We start from the raw sequence: 13,955 nt of genomic DNA on the forward strand, positions 1-13,955 counted from the left end.
AAAAGGGACGTTTCTTTTTTTGCTGAGTTTATTAGCACCATATAATGAGTCAGAGATGCGTCTGTCTGAAACTCAGTTGGACTGATCTGGAGTCAGTCAGTTGGCCTGTCTTACCGGGCTGTCCACCATGTTGGGCTTGCTGTTCCTCAGGCTCTTGACTGCATGGAACACGTCCACCACATTCTGCCTCTTGATCATCTCACACACAATGCTGATAGCACAGAACATCCCACTGCGCCCGCCTCCGTTCCTACAGCACAGGAACACAAGGGTGGAAGTGTGAGGTTGATTGGGTGACTTTTCCACTGAACTATCAAACTTGTGAAATATAATAGGTGGGTGCAGGTGGAAGAGAGGTGATAGGATTTGTATTTGTATGCATGCATGTAGGTGTTAGTGTGTGGGAGTAGTGGTGGTGGTGGAGGGTGTGTGTGTACACTCACAGGCAGTGGATGATGGTTCGTCCCTCTCCCTCTTCACACTCCTCCTGCCACTTGTCCACCTGCAGTATGAGCTTGAGGAAGGAGCGCTTTGACGCTGGGACTTCTCTGTGGGCGGCCCAGCCCAGGTACTGGAACTGCCTCACCATCAGATAGCCCTCCTGAGGCTGTGGGGAACACAGCAACACACATCAGCAATGGCAGCCATTTTGGCATTATTCTCATCAAACCATCCTAGTATTATAACCTTGACTGGTATTAAAGGGATAGTTCAGGCAAAATCTATATTTGGGTGGAATTACCCTTACCTTGAGTTGTGTCTGAAGGCCCATAGTGACAAAATCCACAATAATTAAATTGTTTACTTCTGCCAAAGCCACACACTAGCATAATTAGCATCGTCCAAATGCATGCATGTAAACAGACAAATAGATGTTAGCAAAGCTGCATTGCAAGCTGAAACTTCCTCAAAAGCACTTCAAACTGAATTCGGTAGTTGGTGGAATTTGCAGGGATCTTCTTTACGTGCATACTGCTGAAATAATCGCTGGAATTTTGTCACTCAAAACTCTGTTGTTTGCTTTAACATGGACAATAAAGTTGTATTGTATTGTATTCCATTCCATTGGGCACTCAGACGTGGATTGATTTAGCAGATGTGAACAAACTCACCGGTGGCTTGATGGAACTATCAGAGAATTGGAATATTCAGATATTAATGCAAAAGTAACCACATTCTTGCGGGGAAGAAAACATGGACAGGTTCTTCACGAGTATTGACGCTACCAAACTTAGTCTGAAGTGCTTTTGAGGATGTTTCTGCATCCAATGCAGCTTTGCTAACATCGCTCCGTCTGTTTACATTCATGAATTTGGACGATGCTAATTATGCTAGCTCCTGGCTGTGGCAGAAGTAAACAATAGATTATTGTGGATTCTGTCACAATTGGCCTTCAGACACAACTTAAGGTAAGGGTAATACATTATGGGATACTAGCTACTTACTCTAGTGAGGTTACATATTCTGAAGAGACGGCTGATGACGTCACAATCCATGGAGCAGGACATGCATTCAACTTGGACAGGACCGTAGCGGAGCATCCCCTCTTCAGGCCAATACTGAGGACAGCCCTGATTGAAAACAACAACCTTAGCAATGACATGTACCTTCACACAAACTTTAGGAACCGTATTCGAAAATGTACAATAATGACATTTGGAATCAGGGTTCACAGCAGTGAATGCAGGAGGGTGAGGTGGTCAGGTATTACCTGCGCTAGGTCAATCTCGTTGAGCATCACCAGGGAAGTGCAGCCATAGTCATAAACCAGCCTCCAGAAGTCCTTGACTGTGTTGGGCAGAGGGTGCTGGGTTACGATGAAGGCTGCTGGCTGTCTGTAGCTCTGCAGTGGATGAAAGTCAACAGGGAACCATGTAACATCTCATAGCACTGAATCTGCAGACATACAGAGAACACATACTAGAAATTATACAACGGGTGGGTCTAATCCTGAATGCTGATTGGTTAAAACTGCATTCCAGCCGGTAACTATTTCACAAATTACCACCGACTAAATCTATGACGTTGAAATGCCTATTTACTCTGTTCCATCTCACTGCGCAATCCACTGTCTCATCAACCCTGCCAGGAAATGTATCACCATAATCTCCACTATAAAAAGCATCAACAACAGAGATTTGTATAAACCTTGCTGTCTTTCTCTACGACCTTTTCAATATTGTTTCAATATTGAATTGCGATCTCGACCGTCCCATATAAAGTGAATGTGTCCGAACGAGACAGACAGCAAATTGAGCTGGTTGTCATAGCAACATACACAACTTCTTCTCAGTTGACTGGCTAAATCGATACTTTGTTGCGAAAACTAAAATGTATTTTGATCTTTTCGGCGGCATGACTATGGATGAATGGGAAAAAGAGATGGCAATAATAGAGAACGCCCTTGCATTTTATCTCCACCCAAGGAGAGGAGAGTGTATCGGGGACTCGATCTGGTACACGTCAGAGCCGATGGGCGTGAACTATCTGGCAGCACTTCAGGATCTGCAGGGCAGCGGGAACAACTACATACAAAAAACACAGCATCAGGACCACGACAGTCCAGAAACTGGCCAATGCTGGTTTAGAAGCGAGGGAGATTATGTCAGTGAGTGGGCATCGGTGCGAAGGTTCGCTCCATAGCTACTGGTGTCCCTCACTGACAGACAGAAAACGCTGGAGCAACATCCTGGCCGAAAACAAAGAGAACACTGCAGCACCATCAACCCCCAAAAGGCTGAAGCAAGGCAGCAGAAATAGTAGCACAGACTCCAATGCACAACCCAGGGGAATGTACAGAGAATTGTGACATACAATAAGTAGCTATAGCTTTTTCAGCTGTGGTGGATAACAAAGAGAATGTATGATTTCATTTATTTAAAATCAGCTCAAATGAATGTAATGGATTGTCTTTCTTTTGTCTGAACAGTGTCCTGACAAGCGAGAACATTTTCTCTGCCAGGCAAATTCGCGCATCATAAGCTCATTGTTATGGATGTATCTAAATAAATCGAATTACAAAACAGCTTAAACAAATGCAAATGCACTACTTTGCTATTATTCTGACTGCACTTTTTGACATGACTGTAAATTAGCCGTAGTTGGCTGGCTAGCAAGCAAGGGATAAGAACGTTGCAAGTCAGTATGGCAATGGAACATTTAGAATGAACGACTGGGTCGCGTCTATAGATACAGAACAAAAAGAACGAACGACCGTGTCAAGTCTCTAGCAACCCTAGATTTGTGTCGGGACTATATCTCGTGGAAGGATGAAATGGTACGAATAAATTAATCAAAATAACGTTTTTAATGAAAATCCTTATTTGAATATGTTGGAAACCCGTTGTATAAAAGTGACAATGCCCTCAAGGCCGGTGTTTGTTGGATATATTGGCACGGTTTGTCGGCCCTCAACTTCTTCTAGGGCCTAACAACACCCGTGCCAATATATCCAACAAACACCGGCTTCGAGGGCATTATCACTTAAATATGGTACATCTCTCACAATGAACAATGTGTGGATATATGACCATGCAAGGAATGTGGAGAACTTTCACGTTTGAATGACAAGTGTGTTCTTAAAACCAGGGCAATCCATGGGGTGGGCATGCGTCTATCAACCTTATATAAATTAAATGAAGTTCTGCTGACATACACCTTAATTAAGCCATGAAACAAATCCAGTATAGTTAGAAGCATTTAATTATTGAGAAGTGAAAAGTTCAGAAATTACCTGGTATTCTTCTGACGGCTTGGTTAGAAAAAGTCCAAAAGTTTATAAAATGTACGAGGAAGTGATTTAAAATTACCCTCCAAATAAAAAAGCTCATAATCTGGCAAAAATCTGCTTCTCTGTGCACATGAAATACCATCTCCCAAGGTCTATGTCAAGACTCATAGGTTTGTATTTATTCATCCAGGTTTGTCTCATTCAGATACAAATTTCAAATTTCTATTGGAGTTCTACAAAGGACTGAGAAGAGGATTTGAATTCAACCTTTGTATAAAATATACTGTATAATATAGAAGAAAAACAGCATGGTCATGTTTAGTAAGGTGTCAAGTCACCAACCACATTCCCTCTGCTATATGCAATGTATTGCAAGGAGGGTACAGCTATGGGGTAGCTTCTCACCCTTCTATCAACTACACATCTATGACAAGATGACTCCCAGAAGATGGATTCACTTTCTGGCACAGATCCTGATATCAAACTAAGATAAACCGGATCCAAGAGGTCTAGTAGTGATGCATACTGTTGTAATATGAGGATCCTGTTGTAATATGAGGATACTGTTGTAATATGAGGATACTGTTGTAATATGAGGATCCTGTTGTAATATGAGGATCCTGTTGTAATATGAGGATCCTGTTGTAATATGAGGATCCTGTTGTAATATGAGGATCCTGTTGTAATATGAGGATCCTGTTGTAATATGAGGATCCTGTTGTAATATGAGGATCCTGTTGTAATATGAGGATACTGTTGTAATATGAGGATACTGTTGTAATATGAGGATCCTGTTGTAATATGAGGATCCTGTTGTAATATGAGGATCCTGTTGTAATATGAGGATCCTGTTGTAATATGAGGATCCTGTTGTAATATGAGGATCCTGTTGTAATATGAGGATCCTGTTGTAATATGAGGATCCTGTTGTAATATGTGGATACTGTTGTAATGTGTGGATAATGTAGTAAAGTTACCAGCTGGACTATTGTTTGAACTAATAATAAAATATAATGTAGTTACACTGTACTTGTTTCACTTACCCCGCCCTTCCATCAAACGGGTCAAACCTTTTGGGGGGACTTTTGTTTTATTTGAAAACCCAAAATTATTAAAAGCGCAAGTGTAATTTAGGACCACATGAATAGCCATCTTGAAGAATAATGTCAACGTGATATAGTTGAAGAGTTAGATTACCAAAACTTTCTAAAAAAAATTATTAAAATGTAGCACATTTTAATTTGGTATTTTCATTAACATCACTACTTGCACTGCCAGAAAATAATAGAAGGATTGCCAAAAAAAGAACTAAAAGCCTTGAGCACACATTAAATATACAATGAATATCAGTCCTTCATTTAGAGTACAGAAAACAGAAGTATACACCTGGATTTGTCTCTAGCTTTCTGTCTCTACTATACATTCAGACAACATCTAGTGCACTTAGTGAGCCGAGTGAGTGTGTATGTGTGTGTATGTGTGTGTGTGTGTTTGCGTGTGTGCGTGCGTACATGCATGTGTATGTGCATTTCTATACTGTGTGTGTGTGCTTACGCGTGCATGAGGGAAGAGGACACTTACATCCATGAGGGCAGCGTTGATGTAGTTACTGCTCTCCCCGTCGATGGTGATGAGGAAGGGCAGACAGCGGTCTGGAGGCAGCATGTCCATGAAGCGGTTCTTCTCGTGGTTCCTGGGGAGCAGGGCGATGCTGCAGTCCTCTGGCTGGGGCTGAGGGGTCACCGAGTTCAAAGTCTGAAAACAACACAAATAACATGAAACCACAAGTCAGGGAACATTGTTTGTTAGGAGACATGGGATGCATCCCAAATGGCACCCTATTCCCAGGTCAAAAGGTCAAAAGTAGTGCACTCTATAGGGAATAGGGTGCCATTTGGAACACAACCATGATCTATTTCCCTGTTTTTATTGTTGTTTTTTATTGTTGTACAAGACATGAAAGCCTGAGGAGTTAAACAGAACTTTGTGCCCCAATAAATATGAAAGGATAGTCCTCCAGTACCTGGAATTCATCTTTGAGGTGTGAGGAGTTGCTCTGTGAGTCTATCCTGATCATGTCGTAGTAAGCTGCTTTGTACTCGCAGGCAGGGATGGCCGTCTCTCCACACAGACAGGCCTCTAGGATGGCGTCATGGATGAAGATGTACTGCTCCTGTGGCCAGACCACAGACACACACTCAGCAAGGGAACGCACTGCATCTCCATACAGTCAATACATACAGTAGCATGAAATGCACAGACAGACAGTAATGGTGAATGGTGTTAATGTTAATTGGTGAGGTGTGTGGCGGTGGGGTGGGCATAGTAGTCACCTCAGTCTGTACCATGTTGATGCGTCTGGAGCGCAGGGCCTTCACACAGTTGTAGATGTCCACCACGCCCTCCCTCTCCGCCATGTCCAGCATGATGTCGATGACGATGTAACAGCCTGTGCGTCCGGCTCCAGCGCTGACCAGGGAGAGAGGGCAGCGAGAGGACAGGAAGGTGAGCATGGCTGCACAGCACTACACTTCAAATCAAATCACATTTTATTTGTCACATGCGCTGAATACAACAGTGAAATGCTTACTTACAAGCCCTTAACCAACAATGCAGTTGTAAGAAAGAAAAAAAAATCACAGCCATTGTGCAGTACACACAACAATGATGCAATGATGCTAAATTTATACACTTGCCCCCTCCCCCATCCCCCCTCCACTGATACATGTGAAAATATTGGACTATAAATTGTGCCTTCCTGTATTATACTTATGCTAAAATGTCTATTCTATTCTACTGAGCCATTTACTTTATGTTCCTATTCTTATCTTATTTCTTATTATTGTTGCATTGTTGAGAAGGAACCTGCTAGTAAGCATTTCATTGGACAATGTATACCATGTGTATCCTGTACATACGACTAATAAAACATGAAACTTGAACTATGCACAAGACTAAATTGACAAGCGTGTGCATTGTTCAACAACATCCATAGCAACCACATCCTGTCAAGGGGCAAGGTGAAATCGTATCTAGCGTAGCTGTGGTTGATATTGAAGCATGCTAGCTAGTCCGTGCGCACACATTTCACATGTGAGAGATCAAAGAAACGTGAATCGGAAGCACCTGTTTTCTCAGAAGATCTGGCTATGAGAGCGTAGAGGAAGCATCGTGTTAGGGGCTTACCTGCAGTGCACCACGATGGGCCCAGCGCTGGGGGGGTTGGAAATCTTGACCCGGCGGATGAAGGAGAGGAGGCCCGTGGCGTGGTAGGGCACTCCGTGGTCAGGCCAGCCGGTAAAATGAAACTGCTTCACCTCGCGTAGCTCGTTAAAGCCTCTCTGATGACAGAGAACATACAGGTTATTAGTTCACAACTGGTCTGGGTTCAGTCTGAATTCCACATTTGCAATATGTGTTGATTTTAAGGGCCAATCAAACAACAACAAAGGAGTGGATGTACCAATCCCAGATTTCCCCTTTAACTGTTATAGATCAAACTGTTGAATACAGAAGTGAGGGGTGGATAAAGGATTGACTCACCCTCTCCAAGGTAAACGTTCTGACCACATATTCAGCAAGGGGTTCCACCTCCACAAATGTCACTTTGAAATCACCATAGACCTCAGCATCATCGGGCCAGTACTTGTAACACTTCACCTACAAGAACATGAGTATTTAATTCATTTAAAACAAAAGATGTCTTTAAATAATACACACACATAAATACACACAATAGGTGCCCAGGTATACAGTATGTAAGATTAATATATGAAGACTGTTCAAGGGCCTACAGTACATTGGCCTCCTGATCTGACAGTAATGACACTATCACCTACCCGTCCAACTTCCACGAGGTTGGTGACCATGACGATACAGGCAGACTGCTCTTGCCAGACCATCCTCCAGAAATCATAGACTGTCTCATGGACAGGCCCTGGAGAGGATAACACATATTGATCAATCAATCAATCAATCAATCAATCAATCAATCAATCAATACAAATACAGTGGGGAGAACAAGTATTTGATACACTGCCAATTTTGCAGATTTTCTACTTACAAAGCAAGTAGAGGTCTGTAATTTTTATCATAGGTACACATCAACTGTGAGAGACGGAATCTAAAACAAAAATCCAGAAAATCACATTGTATGATTTTTAAGTAATTAATTTGCATTTTATTGCATGACATAAGTATTTGATCACCTACCAACCAGTAAGAATTCCGGCTCTCACAGACCTGTTAGTTTTACTTTAAGAAGCCCTCCTGTTCTCCACTCATTACCTGTATTAACTGCACCTGTTTGAACTCGTTACCCGTATAAAAGACACCTGTCCACACACTCAATCAAACAGACTCCAACCTCTCCACAATGGCCAAGACCAGAGAGCTGTGTAAGGACATCAGGGATACAATTGTAGACCTGCACAAGGCTGGGATGGGCTACAGGACAATAGGCAAGCAGCTTGGTGAGAAGGCAACAACTGTTGGCGCAATTATTAGAAAATGGAAGTTCAAGATGACGGTCAATCACCCTCGGTCTGGGGCTCCATGAAAGATCTCAACTCGTGGGGCATCAATGATCATGAGGAAGGTGAGGGATCAGCCCAGAACTACACGGCAGGACCTGGTCAATGACCTGAAGAGAGCTGGGACCACAGTCTCAAGGAAAACCATTAGTAACACACTACGCCGTCATGGATTAAAATCCTGCAGCGCACGCAAGGTCCCCCTGCTCAAGCCAGAGCATGTCCAGGCCCGTCTGAAGTTTGCCAATGACCATCTGGATGATCCAGAGGAGGAATGGGAGAAGGTCATGTGGTCTGATGAGACAAAAATAGAGCTTTTTGGTCTAAACTCCACTCGCCGTGTTTGGAGGAAGAAGAAGGATGAGTACAACCCCAAGAACACCATCCGAACCATGAAGAATGGAGGTGGAAACATCATTCTTTGGGGATGCTTTTCTGCAAAGGGGACAGGACGACTGCACCGTATTGAGGGGAGGATGGATGGGGCCATGTATCGCGAGATCTTGGCCAACAACCTCCTTCCCTCAGTAAGAGCATTGAAGATGGGTCGTGGCTGGGTCTTCCAGCATGACAACGACCCGAAACACACAGCCAGGGCAACTAAGGAGTGGCTCCGTAAGAAGCATCTCAAGGTCCTGGAGTGGCCTAGCCAGTCTCCAGACCTGAACCCAATAGAAAATCTTTGGAGGGAGCTGAAAGTCCGTATTGCCCAGCGACAGCCCCGAAACTTGAAGGATCTGGAGAAGGTCTGTATGGAGGAGTGGGCCAAAATCCCTGCTGCAGTGTGTGCAAACCTGGTCAAGACCTACAGGAAACGTATGATCTCTGTAATTGCAAACAAAGGTTTCTGTACCAAATATTAAGTTCTGCTTTTCTGATGTATCAAATACTTATGTCATGCAATAAAATGCAAATTAATTACTTAAAAATCATTCAATGTGATTTTCTGGATTTTTGTTTTAGATTCCGTCTCTCACAGTTCAAGTGTACCTATGATAAAAATTACAGACCTCTACATGCTTTGTATGTAGGAAAACCTGCAAAATCGGCAGTGTATCAAATACTTGTTCTCCCCACTGTATATACAATATCTGAACTGAATACAATACAATCTAATAACTCTTTATTAGACCATTATTGCTCATTACTGAAAATAAAAATACTATATCAGAATCAAATCATTCTTTAGAGGTGGTGGGGGGGGGGGGGGGGGGGGGGGCGGGGGGGGGGGGGGGGGGTACTTTGTCTTACCTTGAGTTGCAATGTAATGACTTGGCCTCTGATACCCCTGAAAAGTGCAACAATCACAATACTTTAAGATCATTGTGTAAGACGTTTATATAGTGCAGCAACAACAGCAGACTACTACATAGCACACCGTGCCTCAACCCCAGCTTGGACTGCATGAGATTCATCTTCAGGAAAGTCAATGGCTTTATGCGCTAATATGCACAGAGCTGTTCTCGTGTACCAATTAATTCACTAATATAAACTTTCAATGAGAGAACATTTCCTACTTGTGCTTTGAGTATGTGTCAATTAAATGGACATATATTGCTTGGTAAAGCTCAACTCTGGTGTGTTTTAATGCCAAGAATGTTTCATTATCGATTACTTCGTAGGAATACTACATTACTGTAATTGGCTGCTTACTAGCAAGTTCCTTTATAGAGTCAATAGGTCCTAACACTCCAAATGATCCCTATCAGATTTGATCTGGCTGGGTACAGGCACAGTAGGGGAGGCAACAAAGGAAAAACACAGGCGGCCACCATCTTGTAAATATGACAACCATTCCTATTGAGAACAGTAGCACACGGATCAGGGATGTACACGTCGGGCATGAGGACATGTGAAATGAGAGAAGCTGATGAACAACAGCATGGTAGGATCAAATCAAAAAGGGGGGAGATGGGAGAACATCTCATGCGTTTCCGTGCAGATGTTGTTAGAAGTAACCAGAGGTGAACGAGGAGGGAGAGTGGAAAACATGAGGTGTGGTGAGGTCCCCTACAGTGATACTTACATCCCTGTACAGCCATATCTACAGCCCAAATCATAGGCAAGAGTGAAAGAAAGCACAACAATGTCAGTGAGTACAAGCACTTTGACTGAAGGAGGAAAATAAAAGCTGTATTCATATTGTTGACAAAGGCATGCATAGAAGGCCTCACATACGAGAGAAGGACGGTTGTGTCGCACACGTTCGCCAATGGAGGAGGCTGCGCCACTTACGTCAATGTAGTTGGCGTTGATATAGTCAGAGGAAGGGTCGTCTTCCATTGGTTGCAGGATCACTCTAGAATGATCGTCTGTAATATAACATGGGTTAGTAGGCTGGCTAGTTTTATTTGACTAACAGCAAGTCAAATCAAAATGATTCTTCCAAATTTCCTGAGAATAAGAGGAGTCAGGTAAGGATATGATAACATATTGATTTTATGGTTTGCCATATTTAATGAGCTAATTCCTAAAAGTACACAAGCCAAAAGGAGGCATCAACACCTAGCAACTTTATTAGAAGTTAAATACAAGACTTACATGCAATGATGTTTCCATAGCGGTTCTTGGTTCTGTTAGTGTCTTTCTTTGCCACATCCCAGGAAGCGGACTGGCCTTCAAAAAAACTCTGCACACCAAACAGAATGGAACAGAGTGAGTGAGGCTGATAAGAACACACGTTTAGCAAGTATGTACACCACTACTGTCTAGACGGTGGGTAAGGCACTGCAAAATAATCAAAAGGCAGTTTTCTATGGACTTTTCTATTGTATGTCTGTCCAAGAACCATCACTTCAAAGCTTCGATGTCTAGCCTGGTGGGTCTCAGAAAACAATAGACACACAAGGTGGCAAATGCGACACATTTTCTGGCAACAATGTGGCCAATTAAAAAAGTGAAATTAATTATTCTACTGTCCATTGAAGTACAAAGGGCTGGAGAGTAAATGCAGTGTGAGGTTTGATGCTCAAAACCTCTACGTTTGGTCTTCACCACTGTGATCATTATCTAATACTAATGGGGAGATGACTATCAGAGCTGAGCCATATAAGTCTATGTCTGTAACTTTTTTCACAACACTTCTATACTAAACCCTTGAACTTTCAAATGCTGCAGAGCAAGAAACTGAACGTCTCTAAACCCCTGCAGGCAGTGTGGAGCGACTCACGGGCAAACCGCCCCCTGACAGGAAACTCTCTCTCTGCAGGGCTGTGGTCGCCCATCCAGTCGACACAGTGAGCATCGAAGAACCACGACAGGATGTGACATAATCCCTATGACATTTTAGCTTGTTCTCCACTGTAGGAATATTGTATTTTTTTAAGAACCTCCCAATAATGTTGTATATTTCATTTGTACCAGATTAGAATTTTATGAAGTTAAAGGTGTGTTGATGTTTCGAATAGTGAGACTATCAGTAAGACTGTCTTGAGGGCTGAGGAACACATAGATTTATCTAAAATGTACGGTGGCCCTAAGGGTCTGTCACTTCATTTTAAAAGCTACTCTGCCATTTAGGACCACCGTAAATATGCTATGTTATAAGTACAGAATAGAGTCTTAGGGCCTTGTGTTATGTTATGGGTGTACTGTAGACTCGAGTCTTAGGGCCTTGTGTTATGTTATGGGTGTACCGTAGACTCGAGTCTTAGGGCCTTGTGTTATGTAATGAGTACTGTAGACAAGAGTCTTAGGGCCTTGTGTTATGTTATGGGTGTACTGTAGACTCGAGTCTTAGGGCCATGTGTTATGTTATGGGTGTACCGTAGACTAGAGTCTTAGGGCCTTGTGTTATGTTATGGGTGTACCATAGACTAGAGTCTTAGGGCCTTGTGTTATGTAATGAGTACTGTAGACAAGAGTCTTAGGGCCTTGTGTTATGTTATGGGTGTACCGTAGACTAGAGTCTTAGGGCCTTGTGTTATGTAATGAGTACTGTAGACTCGAGTCTTAGGGCCTTGTGTTATGTTATGGGTGTACCGTAGACTAGAGTCTTAGGGCCTTGTGTTATGTAATGAGTACTGTAGACAAGAGTCTTAGGGCCTTGTGTTATGTTATGGGTGTACTGTAGACTCGAGTCTTAGGGCCATGTGTTATGTTATGGGTGTACCGTAGACTAGAGTCTTAGGGCCTTGTGTTATGTTATGGGTGTACCGTAGACTAGAGTCTTAGGGCCTTGTGTTATGTAATGAGTACTGTAGACTCGAGTCTTAGGGCCTTGTGTTATGTTATGGGTGTACCGTAGACTAGAGTCTTAGGGCCTTGTGTTATGTAATGAGTACTGTAGACTCGAGTCTTAGGGCCTTGTGTTATGTTATGGGTGTACCGTAGACTAGAGTCTTAGGGCCTTGTGTTATGTAATGAGTACTGTAGACAAGAGTCTTAGGGCCTTGTGTTATGTTATGGGTGTACTGTAGACTCGAGTCTTAGGGCCATGTGTTATGTTATGGGTGTACCGTAGACTAGAGTCTTAGGGCCTTGTGTTATGTTATGGGTGTACCGTAGACTAGAGTCTTAGGGCCTTGTGTTATGTAATGAGTACTGTAGACTCGAGTCTTAGGGCCTTGTGTTATGTTATGGGTGTACCGTAGACTAGAGTCTTAGGGCCTTGTGTTATGTAATGAGTACTGTAGACAAGAGTCTTAGGGCCTTGTGCTGTGTAATGGGTGTACTGTAGATTAGAGTCATGGGGTCTGACCTCATACTCCTCCTTGAAGCCATAGCTGTCGGAGGTCTTCATCAGGTTGATGTGTTGGAGCAGGTCAGCCACCCTGATGGCTGGGTGCAGTTGACCGGTCTGGTAGGGCGAATCTGTCCCCTCACAGTGGTACCGGGGGACGTCCAGCAGCCGACTGGACTCTGCAGCAGCTGCAGTGTGGTTCTCATCTGTCCAGGGAAATCACACGTTGGTGAGGAATACACAGGCTTGTGAAGGAGCATTATCACTCAACATCACAATCACAAACACTCACAGAGCACATATCTGGCCTGTGTGCAAATCATGACGAATCCCCTATTATAACCACATTGGGTGTGTTTCTCTTACAAACCTACATGTTTTTCTAGCAAAAATGGCAAATAAAAATAGCATTTTCTTTCTGGCAAATAACATGGCTCCTGCCAGTACACTATCTATCTAAAGCAACCCCCCAGTGAGGCCGCTAAGCTGTGAGGGATGTAAGCCACATGGCACCTGGCAGTCACTGACGTGTCGAGTCAGCTTGGTGAGTGGGCAAGACGGAGCTTGATACAGCCGAGGAGTGGTGTGCCTGCCTTTCCCAGCAGACAAACAGACGGACAGACACAGGGGCCTCTCAGTGAAGACTGTGTGAGGGCAGGACACTTTCAGGGGAGAGATGCTGGACTCACAGGCCTGACAGGCACCATATGTGCCCTTTAATGTCTTATCTGAACCATGTCAACCCCTCAGACACACAACCATTTAACAGCCTGCCCGGGAGACAGGAGATGAGTGTGTGTGTGTGTGTCTGTGAGTGCGGCGTGAGTGTGTGTGGGCGTGCGTGTGGGAAAGTGAGGTGGTTGGCTGTTGAGACCCAGGTTCTCCTTAGGAAGAATCTACACCCCTCTAAAGCCCAGCCTGACCTACTGGCAATCACATGACCTACTGAGCCATGAGCTCTACATCCTTCCTGCTTGGCTAGCTCCTGAGCTACTGCCACCCCACAAATGTA

The 13,955-nt window shown here is 43.5% G+C and overlaps 1 protein-coding gene across 1 annotated transcript in view; it reads right to left on the reverse strand.

Moving 5' to 3' along the window:
* Positions 1-13,955, reverse strand: part of LOC311108605 (receptor-type tyrosine-protein phosphatase kappa-like) — a 203,821-nt gene that overhangs the window by 2,750 nt on the left and 187,116 nt on the right. The window contains exons 18-32 of the mRNA XM_084151268.1: positions 12,962-13,149; positions 10,804-10,891; positions 10,441-10,574; positions 10,289-10,306; positions 9,514-9,550; positions 7,570-7,667; positions 7,274-7,390; positions 6,917-7,071; positions 6,064-6,199; positions 5,754-5,903; positions 5,312-5,485; positions 1,712-1,843; positions 1,446-1,571; positions 444-607; positions 115-250 (exon numbers count right to left, since the gene is read on the reverse strand). Coding sequence (XP_084007394.1) covers positions 115-250; positions 444-607; positions 1,446-1,571; positions 1,712-1,843; positions 5,312-5,485; positions 5,754-5,903; positions 6,064-6,199; positions 6,917-7,071; positions 7,274-7,390; positions 7,570-7,667; positions 9,514-9,550; positions 10,289-10,306; positions 10,441-10,574; positions 10,804-10,891; positions 12,962-13,149 — 1,853 coding nt within the window. The remainder of the gene's footprint in view (positions 1-114; positions 251-443; positions 608-1,445; positions 1,572-1,711; positions 1,844-5,311; positions 5,486-5,753; positions 5,904-6,063; positions 6,200-6,916; positions 7,072-7,273; positions 7,391-7,569; positions 7,668-9,513; positions 9,551-10,288; positions 10,307-10,440; positions 10,575-10,803; positions 10,892-12,961; positions 13,150-13,955) is intronic.

This window comes from Coregonus lavaretus (genome assembly GCF_964263955.1).
Source record: "Coregonus lavaretus genome assembly, chromosome: 33".
NCBI lineage: Eukaryota > Metazoa > Chordata > Actinopteri > Salmoniformes > Salmonidae > Coregonus > Coregonus lavaretus.